Source organism: Bufo bufo, chromosome 7, assembly GCF_905171765.1.
Source record: "Bufo bufo chromosome 7, aBufBuf1.1, whole genome shotgun sequence".
NCBI classification, from domain to species: domain Eukaryota; kingdom Metazoa; phylum Chordata; class Amphibia; order Anura; family Bufonidae; genus Bufo; species Bufo bufo.
Genome location: NC_053395.1, coordinates 53325445 through 53339251, shown reverse-complemented (window position 1 = coordinate 53339251; position 13807 = coordinate 53325445). Strand labels below are relative to the sequence as shown.

At 43.0% G+C, this 13807-nt stretch overlaps 1 protein-coding gene across 1 annotated transcript in view; it reads right to left on the bottom strand.

The window, feature by feature from the left end:
• LOC121007528 (multidrug resistance-associated protein 1-like) overlaps window positions 1-13807 on the bottom strand; it is a 150252-nt gene that overhangs the window by 50265 nt on the left and 86180 nt on the right. Inside the window, exons 14-19 of the mRNA XM_040439516.1 lie at window positions 10608-10754; window positions 10444-10531; window positions 6966-7032; window positions 5738-5864; window positions 5266-5442; window positions 4870-5037 (exon numbers count right to left, since the gene is read on the bottom strand). Coding sequence (XP_040295450.1) covers window positions 4870-5037; window positions 5266-5442; window positions 5738-5864; window positions 6966-7032; window positions 10444-10531; window positions 10608-10754 — 774 coding nt within the window. The remainder of the gene's footprint in view (window positions 1-4869; window positions 5038-5265; window positions 5443-5737; window positions 5865-6965; window positions 7033-10443; window positions 10532-10607; window positions 10755-13807) is intronic.

The window sequence follows — 13807 nt, the reverse complement described above, 5'->3', positions numbered from 1 at the left end:
GGTCTTACCCAAAGAGCGTAAAGATAGCACGCTGACATCGTCCCATCTCTCTAATCGATAATGATCTAAAATACCTCTCAAAATTGTTAGCAGATAAGCTTTGGTAGGAAATTTGGCAGCCTATCTCTCCCCACCAAGTAGGGTTCGTACAGGGTAGGTCAGCTGTTTATAACATCAGACTTCACCCATCTCCAGCTCTACTAGCCATTGATGCTGGCGGTCTTTTATTGATAAGATTAACGGCAAGTGCCAATGCGAAGATCCCGATGGATCCAGAATTTGTTTTATTCCATGTGGGGAGGTCGGAAACTCGATCACGACTAGTAGTTGTAATACATGTGATTCCATTAGCGGCCAAAAGAAGTATACTATCTCATTGGCTTCGTCCCAATGTACAGACTATAGATGAGGTCTTCGACTAACCACACACTGTTTGACGCTAGAGCGCATTGATGAGGAAAGCTGTAAATCGAAGCTGGTGACACCTTTTTTCAAAAAGTGGAAGCTGTATATGGTGGCTTTTTTCACAGATGAGGAGATCTTAACTATTACCCCCTTTGTCCAAACAGATTGGTTCTTGAAATTGGGGGTCTCAGACCCATGGTACTTACTGCACACTGAATGGTCCAAAAATAGGATTTCACCAATTGATGGATGACATTGTATGCATTAGCGAAGATCTTTCCTTAATGAGAGTCGAGAAGAAGAGGTGAGAGTTCTCCATTATTTGCTCAGAGCTATACAACAGACGTATCAAATTCGCGCTACTTTATCCAGCGCTTTTAAAAGTTTTCCACGAGGATGGATCTGTGTCTACTTACCCATCTGCAAATTAAGCAAGAGAGGGACTAAACCTAGAAGTACCAGACCCTCAAGGCAGAAGAGCGCCAACTCAACGTTCCGATATACCTCTCGCTCATAAAAAAGAATATGCGCAGATTCACATCAGCAAGAAGATCTTCCAGGAGGGAATCCAGGAGACCCCAGGAAGCAGATCACCCACCAATCTTCTCGGCGTCAACACAATCCACCGTGAGGACTCTTTGTTAAAACATTTGTTATAACATTTGTTTAAATGTCTTTAGTACCGTTCTTACAGGGGTGGCTCAAAGAAGGTAACACGTTTTCAGACCAATGCTTCTAGGTAAAACATATGGGCTCGTTTCACATTTTGTATTATGTCAAGGAGGAGCGTTACCATGAGCGACACTTCCCCCCACTTTCTTATTGTTTGGTTAGATTTGAAATGATTCTACCATGTTGGAAAAATTTATGGTGATGAACCCAGTTCTTTCCGGGGTCCTCACCAGGTTGATTCTATCTGGGTTGTTTATAAAAAGGGGATGTTGGGATTGGGGGTTAGGGAAGGGTTCAGTTATGATTTCATTGCCGAGAATGTTGTCAATAGGGAGGCATATACTTTACGAAATAAGTTGATTAGTCTATGAGATTAATTACCTGGAATGTGAAGGGACTAAAATCCCCTCAAAAAAGGATGATGGTTCTTCGACATTTAAAGAGGCTGAAAGCAGATATTGCCCTGCTCCAGGAAACTCATCTGGATGAGGCAGAATGTAAGGGGCTACAAAAGCTATGGGTAGGGAAGGTTTTCAGCTCCCCTTCTAATAATTCTAAAGCAGGAGTAGTGACATTAACACATAAGAACTTGTCCTACATGGTCCAATCACACTCATTGGATGGAGAGGGGAGAATCCTGGAGATTCGCCTCCATTCCCCCCTCTGATGACATAAGTATATATAATGTTTATGGGCCCAACGACCCGAATTCCTCCTTTTTTAAGATGCTGGGAAACAAAATTATGAAAGATCCAATAAAAATCTGATAATAGCGGAGGGACTTGAACACAGTTTATAACTACTTAGAGGATAGACACCAGTCAGAAGTTAAAAGGATTAATCCCAGAAGTAGGGACAACTCCCTCTCCAATTTTTGCCAAATACACTCACTTAGGGATATATGTTTCACCCGGAGAGTAGGAATAACACCCACTATTCTAATGAACATGACTCCTGGTCTAGAATAGATTATTTTCTCTTAACGGACGCACTGCGATTGCGTACAATCTCAGTGACTATAGAAGACTTAGTGATCTCAGATCATGCTCCAGTGCAGATCAACATATCGGACACAATTCAAAGAGGTTCTGATTTTATTTGGAGGTTTCCGTCGGGCCTCATACGTGATGAAGAGAGACTTCCAAAGAGAGATGAAGAAATGGTGGGAGGAGTTCATGGATTTTAACGGCCAAACCGAGGATGTGCAATTGCTTTGGGAGACGGGTAAAGTAGTGACACGGGGCAAAATTATAGCATATCAATATCAAAAGACAAATGTCAAGTAATCTGTTAAAATATAGTCAAACCCTCAAAGAGGCTTATACAGCATTTCAATACTCCGCAAGCCCTCAAAACAAAGAATCATGGGTGACGGCGAAAAAGAATTATGATCTATGGGTACACAAAACAGAATTTACTTTAAAGTTGCACTATGATGCCCAGTTGTTTAAATATGGGAATAAGGCAGGGAAACTTCTAGCCCGCTTAGCAAAAGGACCGTTCCAGTCTGTCCCTATATTGGCCCTAAAAGATGACAGGAGTAACTCATACGGCTCCCAAGAAAATAAATGAAATACTGAAAGACTTATTCCTCATTGTACTCTAGGCAGTCAGGCAACTTTGAAGCAGCCAGGGAATGGCTCAGTAATATATCATTGCCCAAGATCGATCCCTCAGACTTATCTTTGCTAAATAACCCGATAACAGCAGAAGAATTAAAAGAGGTTATTAATAACCTACAACTTAAGAAGGCTCCAGGACCAGACGGGTACACGGGCGAGTTCTATAAAATTTTACGGGATAATATCACTCCCACTTTAACATCCCTGTACAAAGAGTTCATGTCTGGTCGCCAACTCTCAGATTTGGCGCGTACTGCGTATATAAAAGTATTACTCAAACCCGGGAAAGATTCTACGTTAGCATCCTCCTACAGACCAATCTCCCTCAAATGTAGACATTAAGATAATATCCAAAGTTTTGGCAAACAGGTTGGCTAGATTGATGCCTGAACTCCTTTTACCAGCGCAAGTAGGATTTGCGCAACATAGATCTGCTGTGACTAACATCAGAAAGGTATTAGCAATATTAGATAATGTCAAAATGTGTCCTGCTCCAAACCAGTCCCTGGCCATTATCGCAATTAATGCTGAAAAAGCATTCGACAATGTGGCCTGGGACTGGTTAAATAATGTATTAGATACAGTGGGATTAAAAGGACCCTTCCGCTGATATCTTGATGCCATCTACGACTCCCCATTTGCCCAGGTATATACACCTGGCTTTCTTTCCCCCAGGTTTTCACTTTATAAAGGAACTCGCCAGGGATGTCCCTCATCTCCCCTGCTATTCAACCTAGCACTGGAACCTCTATCTAGAGCTTTAGCCAAAAATAAAGATATGCCGGGTATATCTGTGGGAGATGTAGAAGTCAAACATGCATTATTTGCAGATGATTTGCTAGTGTTTCTCGCATACCCCCAAAGGGATTTATCTGTATTATTTAAAACACCAAGTTGTTTGGTTCCTTTTCCGTTTTTAAGGTAAATGCCTCAAAATGTGAAATATTATGCATCTCAAAATCTGGTGAGATTCCAAACTGGGGAACACTTCCAATAAATGCAGCACGTCATTCCATTAAATACTTGGGAATCAATATAGGCAAGTCTCCAGAATCTATTTACCAACTTAACTATCCTCCCCTGATAAAGCGCTTGTTAACAGATCTGGAGAGATGGAAACAGCTTCCGCTATCCATAATGGGCAGGTGTCACCTGATAAAAATGGTATGCTTCCCAAGGTTGCTATACCAGCTGCAAACAATTCCGCTGCTCTTAAAGGGAACCTGTCACCGGGATTTTGGGTTTAGAGCTGAGGTTGCTAGATAGCCGCTAGCACATCCGCAATACCCAGTCCACATAGCTCTGTGTGCTTTTATTGTGTAAAAAAAACACGATTTTGATACATATGCAAATTAACCTGAGATGAGTCCTGTCCCTAGCTGCTGCTAGTTCAGGCATTTTGGGATGAGCGGCGATGCCCATGATCTTTATGTTCTTGCTTATTTATTATTTCGTCTTATTTTATTATTATTATTTAACAATTTTTTTAGCCCCCGCCCCTCAGGAGGCTAGATATGCGCTTTTGTCTAAGGGCTCATTCAGACGGCCGTATGCTGTCCGCAAAAATACTGAATGCTATCCGTTTTTTTGCGGATCCGCAAAAAAAATGAAACATGTCCTATACTTGTCCGTGAAAATCAGGACGTGGCCCCATTGAAGTCTATGGGTCTGCAAAAATACTGAATGCTATCCGTTTTTTTGCAGATCCGTTTTTTTGCGGATCCGCAAAAAAACGGATAGCATTCAGTATTTTTGCGGACAGCATACGGCCGTCTGAATGAGCCCTAACTCTGTAGTTCAATAGAATCAATCTAAGCTCCATTTGCAGTTATCATATGGAGCCCTGCCACCTGTAGGCCTCCATAGGAACTACAGCTCTAATACGCCCCAGAGCATCAGACTGAAGCAATGGCCCCCCCGATCGCCACATGGGGGAGCCGTTCCTGAGCTGGAAGTGCATGCTTCTGCTTTTTGGCATTTAGATGCCGTGTTCACATTTGACCATAGCATCTAAAGGGTTTGAAACAACAGAGACTTGGTGGCGGCCACAAGGGGGCACCATATTTAAAACACCTTCTCCCACCATACACACACAGTGCTGGAATGGGAGGGGTTAATGTACAATACATAACTTTTTCAATACTAAATGTGCACAACTGGTTGAACTTACTTTTCCTCTAAGTAAACCATTGGGTCCAATAACACGTTCAAATAAATGTTGTCCCACGTGGGCATCAACTGCAGATAGAGGATCATCCAGCAAATAGACATCACAATTCCTGTATACTGCTCGGGCAATGCTTACTCGTTGCTTCTGTCCTCCAGACAAGTTTATTCCCTTTAAAGAGATAATTTTCACAAAGAATCACATTTGTGAACGAGAAACAGCCATATTGCAGTCTCTATAACAGAAATCTTAAAAACAATGTTGGGTGCAAAGTAGTAACCAAACAAACGAACCCGTACACAAATAATATAAAATCTAGGGTGTTCGTATATTCTATTACATTCAATTATCCTATTTTAGGCTACCTTACATACTTGAATGTACATAATGGATACTCACTTTTTCACCAATTTCTGTGTCCTCTCCCCCAGAAAGAATCTTTAGGTCAGGCAGTAGTGCACAAGCCCGAATTACATTATTATACCAGTCTTTTTCTAATGTTCTTCCAAAAAGCACATTCTCTTTAAATGTGGCATTTGCAATCCAGGTTTGCTGTGGGACATAAGCTATGGAGCCCTGAAAAATTAAGATTAAGATTGTAATAATGAACTCACACAAAAAAGTTCTTACCCTGCAGTTCGATCTTCCCCATTTACAAAGGCTGAAAATATTTCACAATTCAGCCATTTCAATCGTAGTTTACCGGCTATAACTTTTATCTGTAGGGCTACAGATGTGATTTTTGTGGCACAACAACCACAGGAAATCAGCCCTGTTCCAGTTCCCGTCTGGTTCTGACCCAACACTGGAAAGATCCAACCCATACAATGTTCTCTTATTTAATTCTAGAAGAGAAAAGATATCGTACTACCTTAAGAGCGACTTTCCCCTCGACTTTCTCCATTTCTCCAAGTAGTGCAGAAAGAAGGGAGGATTTTCCGCAACCGACCTGGCCGACAACAGCCACCAAGGAGCCTCTCTGGATGGAGAGATGAATGCTGCAAGACAGAACAGCTTGTAAAAAATTGTCTCATCTACCTCGCACTAAGCTTAAAGGGGTTGTGCAGCCAGTAAATATTGAGCTATCCTCAAGATAGGTCATAAATATCTGATCGGTGGGGGTCCGACTCTCGGCACTCCCACTGATCAGCTGTTTGAAGGTGCCGACACTTGTACGAGCACTGCCTTCTCTTCAAGATTACACTGCGCGTTGTCTCGTAACGCAGTGCAATTACAAGTGCTCGTCCCATTCATGTGACTGAGGATAGGTCATCATATGTCCTGGCTGCACAACCCCTTTAAGTAACTGGAACTTAGCACAGTAAATGAAAGAGGGTGGTCAAAGTGTTTTCCCAGGGATCCCACTCAAAATCTGCAACAGGATCAATGTAAAACTGTTTGGTACTTTAGCAGCCACTACCCTGCATAACCCCACTTGCAAAAATCACATAGTCTAATATTCAAATCTAATGACAATTCCATGTAAAATGCCGATACAATTTTTGCTGTCCTTCTGTCTGGCCTCCAGCTGTAATTGACTTCTTGTGTCAGTGACCACCTTCATCGGAGTTAAGCGGATCATACATTTTAGATACACCAAGTGAATGCTTGCTTGGCCTAAGATCTCTCCTGACCCACCATGAACTTGGCTTCATTGAGCATACGTGTATTCTCAATGGGAAGGGGACAGAAAGCTGCTGTTAGGCACCAACAAAAGGATCAGGCAGGTTAAAATCTAACTGCGCAATCCTTAGGTTTCTGACATCTGCCATTGGAGAAGATTTGGGAGGCTCCATACACATTTGGTGGGTTCAGCTAACATTGATCAAATGTGTATGGTATTTTTTTAGCTTTAGTGTTTGCAGCACCGGTGATTAATACAGACAGCAGCAATATAGAGCCAGAATAGAAGATAGGCGTACGAGGGGTCAGAGTTACAGGTTTTCCTTGGCTTTTATATTCTGACAACTGACATTTATGGCATACCTGTAGGCTATTTCACAGATGGATGGAATACCCCTTTATATATACAGAGGTAAACATATGGAAATATAATTAGATAATATAATTTAAAGGCCAAAAATATCCATCAGTCCTACCTTTTAAGGGATGGCTCATCTGTCTTACTCCAGGTAAAAGTGCCATTGCTTACAACAATGTCATTCCCTTAAAAAGAAATGTGATTTTTAGCTTAAAAATGGCTTCCTTAAAAACTCTTCCCACTGTAAACACTTTGATATATCATCTGACAACCTATTATAAAGCTGTTGTAGATTAGATTGATATTGTTTAGTATAATATAACATTAAAGGGAATGTGTCATCAAAAAAAGACCTATTGGTTAAAGGGTTTCTGTCACTAGAACTTTCAGTATTAAACTGGCCGACATCAGCGATGTGCTAATGTCAGCTGCACCTAACTCTGCTATTCTAATGATCAAGTTTTTAATTAATTTTCTTATGATATTTTTAATTTTTCAATATCTATATTTAAACAAAAACCATAAAATCCTGCAGTTTTCTCACTGGCCACTAAGCCTAATAATTGATGCCACTTCTTGGTCTGTAGAGATCACTTTACTGCAGTTATCTGCTTATCTGTCATTCTAATCCTGCCTGTAATGATATCACCTCTGTGTACAGATAAGACAGGATCCATCATTCACAATAGGCGATCGTCACATTTTATATATTTTTTCCTTGTAGAATGTCCACTGCACAGGTCGCAGAGCCTGCCTAGAAAACTCTCCCATAGAAGTCACTGAGATTCCTGCCAGACCAGTGTCTATGGCCCATGTGAATGCCGTAAAGCAATTTTCTTAATGAATTGCTTTCTAAGGCTACTTTCACACTTGAGGCAGTGTGATCCAGCAGGCAGTTCCGTCGCCGGATCCACCGATCTGGATGTGACTGAAAGCATTTTTGAGACGCATCTGAATGCGGATCCGTCTCACAAATGCATTGAAAGAATGGATCCGTCTCTCTGCTTGTCATACGGACAGACGGATCAGTCTTGTATTTTTTCCCCACATTTTTACCGGTGTGCGCATGCGCAGACCGGAAGGATGGATCCGGCGTTACAGTATTTTGAATGGCACTAATGCAATCCTAATAGGGGAAAAATTCCGGATCCGGCATTCAAGCAAGGTCTTCCGTTTTTTTGTCCGGAGATAAAACCGTAGCATGCTACGGTTTTATCTTTTGCATGATCAGTCAAAATGACTGAACTGAAGACATCCTGAATGGATTTCTCTCCTTTCAGAATGCATGGGGATATACCTGATCAGTTATTTTCCGGTATAGAGCCCCTGTGACGGAACTCTATGCCGGAAAAGAAAAACGCAAGTGTGAAAGTACCCTTAATGCTGTTAAGAACAGCTCAGGCAAAATGGCCGCCCCCATAATCATGTTCAGGACATTGAATTAAAAAATAAATCTGTAAATCAGAAAATAAAAAACAGATTAGAAAAAAAGCATACGAGTCAATATCTCGCTTTAACTGGCAGATAAAGGAAATATATATATATATATACACATATACACATACACACACACATTGCTCAAAAAAATAAAGGGAACACCTAAACAACACAATGTAACTCCAAGTCAATCACACTTCTGTGAAATCAAACTGTCCATTTAGGAAGCAACACTGAGTGACAATCAATTTCACATGCTGTTGTGCAAATGGGATAGACAACAGGTGGAAATTATAGGCAATTAGCAAGACACCCCCAATAAAGGAGTGTTTCTGCAGGTGGTGACCACAGACCTCTTCTCAGTTCCTATGCTTCCTGGCTGATGTTTTGGTCACTTTTGAATGCTGGCGGTGCTTTCACTCTAGTGGTAGCAGGAGACGGAGTCTACAACCCACACAAGTGGCTCAGGTAGTGCAGCCTATCCAGGATGGCACATCAATGCAAGCTGTGACAAGAAGGTTTGCTGTGTCTGTCAGCGTAGTGTCCAGAGCATGGAGGCGCTACCAGGAGACAGGCCAGTACATCAGGAGATGTGGAGGAGGCCGTAGGAGGGCAACAACCCAGCAGCAGGACCGCTACCTCCGCCTTTGTGCAAGGAGGAACAGGAGGAGCACTGCCAGAGCCCTGCAAAATGACCTCCAGCAGGCCACAAATGTGCATGTGTCTGCTCAAACGGTCAGAAACAGACTCCATGAGGGTGATATGAGGGCCCGACGTCCACAGGTGGGGGTTGTGCTTACAGCCCAACACCGTGCAGGACGTTTGGCATTTGCCAAAGAACACCAAGATTGGCAAATTCGCCACTGGCGCCCTGTGCTCTTCACAGATGAAAGCAGGTTCACACAGCACATGTGACAGACGTGACAGAGTCTTGAGACGCCGTGGATAACGTTCTGCTGCCTGCAACATCCTCCAGCATGACCGGTTTGGCATTGGGTCAGTCATGGTGTGGGGTGGCATTTCTTTGGAGGGCCGCACAGCCCTCCATGTGCTCGCCAGAGGTAGCCTGACTGCCATTAGGTACAGAGATGAGATCCTCAGACCCCTTGTGAGACCATATGCTGGGGCGGTTGGCCCTGGGTTCCTCCTAATGCAAGACAATGCTAGACCTCATGTGGCTGGAGTGTGTCAACAGTTCCTGCAAGATGAAGGCATTGATGCTATGGACTGGCCCGCCCGTTCCCCAGACCTGAATCCAATTGAGCACATCTGGGACATCATGTCTCACTCTATCCACCAACGTCACGTTGCACCACAGACTGTCCAGGAGTTGGCAGATGCTTTAGTCCAGGTCTGGGAGGAGATCCCTCAGGAGACCGTCCGCCACCTCATCAGGAGCATGCACAGGCGTTGTAGGGAGGTCATACAGGCACGTGGAGGCCACACACACTACTGAGCCTCATTTTGACTTGTTTTAAGGACATTACAAAGTTGGATCAGCCTGTAGTGTGTTTTTCCACTTTAATTTTGAGTGTGACTCCAAATCCAGACCTCCATGGGTTGAAAAATTTGATTTCCATTTTTTTATTTTTGTGTGATTTTGTTGTCAGCACATTCAACTATGTAAAGAACAAAGTATTTCAGAAGAATATTTAATTAATTCAGATCTAGGATGTGTTATTTTTGTGTTCCCTTTATTTTTTTGAGCAGTGTATATATGCATAGAGGATATGTTCAGGATAAAACAGGTTAGAATAAAATTTTTACATTAAGTCTACATGTAGGCTTCATTCACGAGTCCATGTCATATCCATGACGGCACTGTCAGTGTTTCATCTGTAACACTGATTTTTCATCCACATCATCTATGTTTCTGAACATGGGCTGAAAATTACTATCCACAGCATCTTCTAGCAATGATCCGTGAAAACCACGGACCAAACATGGATGGGATCCATGTTGTATCTGTTGTTTTCACTGACCCACAGACTATAATGTGAGTGAGGGATCACGGACAAAATAGTGCATGCTTTCGTGGTAAACACTGATTAGAGTCAATGGATACGTGAGCAGTCCATGGGGACCATAGACCGCACACATCTGTGAATGACTGACGTGGGAAAAAAGCCTTATGAAGACACTTCTGACCGGTCACGTACTGCTAGTAGAGTCTAATGTCTCCACATTGCTGGGTTCCAGTTCCTCTTCTGAGAAAAATTTTGCCAAGCGTCTCAGAGATACGGCCGACTAAAGGAGACAGAAGAGAGCAAAGTCAGCACAAACCTCAGTTGCTGAGCACACATTCTGCTAACGTGATACATACCTGTACGGTCAACACAATGGCCCACGGGAACATACGAAGTGGGATCCTGAGAATATTAAGTAACATGACGGTGACAAAAGCCTTTTGAGCATCCAGAATGTTTGTCTCATCAAGTGCTAAGAAAACACCAAACATGCCGAGCGAAACCTGGTCATCCAATCACAAAATGGAAAAATTGTCATTTCTGCAATTAAAACAAGTTAAGAACTCACTATATATCAAGATGGTTGAACATTGCAGCTGGGGTTTCATGCCTCCACTGTACAGGATAACATTTTTGCAGCCTTGAAACGTGAGACTATGCATAAATTAGGGATGATTCACACAACTGTGCTCAGTCTGGGAAACGGTGCATCTCCTGGACCGACTGCATCAGTGTTTTATGATGCACTCCCTGATTGCAAGTCTATACCTGTAGTCTCGGTGGAATTTCTGAACTGAATCCACAGCAAAATCTGCATGTGTTAGGCCCCTTTCACACGGGCGAGTATTCCGCGCCGGGTGCAATGCGCGAGTTGAACGCATTGCACCCGCACTGAATCCTGACCCATTCATTTCTATGGGGCTGTGCACATGAGCTGTGATTTTCACGCATCACTTGTGCGTTGCGTGAAAATCGCAGCATGCTCTATATTCTGCGTTTTTCACGCAACGCAGGCCCCATAGAAGTGAATGGGGCCGCGTGAAAATCGCAAGCATCCGCAAGCAAGTGCGGATGCGGTGCGATTTTCACGCACGGTTGCTAGGTGACGATCGGGCTGGGGACCCAATCTGTATTATTTTCCCTTATAACATGGTTATAAGGGAAAATAATAGCATTCTGAATACAGAATGCAAAGTAAAATAGTGAAGGAGGGGTTAAAAATAAAAAAAAATAACTCACCGAGTCCACTTGATCGCGTAGTTGCGGATCTCTGTCTCCTTCTGTAATGTTGAGCTGCTGGCTAAGGACCTGTGGTGACGTCACATCACATGATCCAATCACATGGTCCCTCACCATGGTGATGAACCATGTGATTGGACCATGTGATGAGCACAGTGACGTCATCAAAGGTCCTATTCCTGTGCACAGCAAAGAAGACGACAGAAGAGATGCCGGCTGCGCGATCAAGTGGATTAAGGCGAGTTAAATATTTATTTATTTTTTTCTTAACCCCTCCAGCCCTATTGTACTATGCATTCTGTATTCAGAATGCTATTATTTTCCCTTATAACCATGTTATAAGGGAAAATAATACAATCTACAGAACACCTAACCCAAACCCGAACTTCTTGTGGGTACCAAACATGCCGATTTTTCTCACGTGCGTGCAACATTACAGCTCAACATTACAGAAGAAGACAGAGATCCACAACTACGCGATCAAGTGGACTTTGAGTTAATTTTTTTTATTTTTAACCCCTCCATCACTATTTTACTTTGCATTCTGTATTCAGAATGCTATTATTTTCCCTTATAACCATGTTATAAGGGAAAATAATACAGATCGGGTCCCCAGCCCGATCGTCAACTAGCAACCATGCGTGAAAATCGCACCGCATCTGCACTTGCTTGCGATTTTCACACGGCCCATTCACTTCTATGGGGCCTGCGTTGCGTGTAAAACGCAGAATATGGAGCATGCTGCGATTTTCACGCAACGCACAAGTGATGCGTGAAAATCACAGCTCATGTGCACAGCCCCATAGAAATGAATGGGTCCGGATTCAGTGCGGGTGCAATGCGTTCACATCACGCATTGCACCCGCGCGGAATACTCGCCCGTGTGAAAGGGGTCTTTGGATTTCCGTTTGCGAGATCCGTTCAGGGCTCTCACAAGCGGTCCAAAACAGATAAGTTTGGCACTAATGCATTCTGAATGGAAAAGGATCCGCTCAGAATGCATCAGTTTGCCTCCGATCAGTCTCTGCAGCATTTTTCTGTCTGTCCTGGGATGCGGAACGAGACGGATCTGTCCTGACACACAATGTAAGTCAATTGAGATGGATCCATTTTCTCTGACAACATCTGGCACAATAGAAACGGATCTGCCACGGATTTCATCCTCTGTATTGGAAAGGTTGAAGTCCACAGCATAAATTAACACAATGTATTCCCCTGCACTATAAGACGCAATTTTCCACCCAAAACTGGGGAAAAATCAGCTGTTCTTATAATGCAAATACTAATAGGCGCTTATGCGCCTATTAGTACAGTAGAACTGGGGAGCAGTGTTTATAATGTGCATTTCCTTGGCTTTACTCACCGCTCCCTGGTCTTCAGGCACCGGACTGTGTCCTGACAGCGTACGACTCCAGGATGTACTGCACGTACGCGTGCACCATGACCTGATGCTGTGCAATGTTAGGTCACAGTGCAGTAATGCAGGAGGAGTGCACTGGATCTTCTGAGTGGCGGTGCTGTCCAGAGCAGGAGGCAAGTTCTTTTATTTATGTTTTTTGTCTGATCTGATTTTTTGGCTCAACTTATTTTACAATGATTACCATTAAAATAAAACGCTTGTTAAAAAAGGGAAGGTACTAAGTGTTAGTTTTTTTTACTTCTACTCTAAGAGATGGGTTACAAATGTGGGCCTTTCTGCTGTTTTGCTTTTGGTACATGACCCATAGAGTTGACAGTGCGCATCCAGGCAAAGTAGTTAGTTAATCTGTATTACATACGATGACACTAATAACTAATTCACCTGCTTATTGTACAGAGAGTTGACTTTGGGCGCCTTCAATTCAATTAACAGAGAGTACAGATGATCCAGTGTAAGAGAGTCAATAATAATTCTGTATAAAGCGCAGATTTGTGCAGCACTGCTCCTAGTGCACGGCTTGACAGCTACTTGTACAGCCAAGGCATCTCCTTAGGTCTGAGTAATGTCCTGCATGTCCAGTAATACTGATGAGGTTCAGCTATCAAAAACAGTCATATTTACCCTACAAGTCTGATTACTTTAATAAATCATTATTTTCTAACTAAGGGATAGGCAGATACATAATCTTGGAACAAAAACTATAAAACTACCGTATTTTTCTCCATATAAGACGCACTTTTTCCCCCTAAAGCAGGGGGTGGGGGAAAAATGTCAGTGCGTCTTATGGGGCAAATACAGGAGAACCGGGAAGCAGTGAATGCTCTGTACTCACCACATCATGGTCTTGCTCGGCCGCGTGATGTGCTGCGACTGTGCACGTCGTGAGGACGTCAGTGC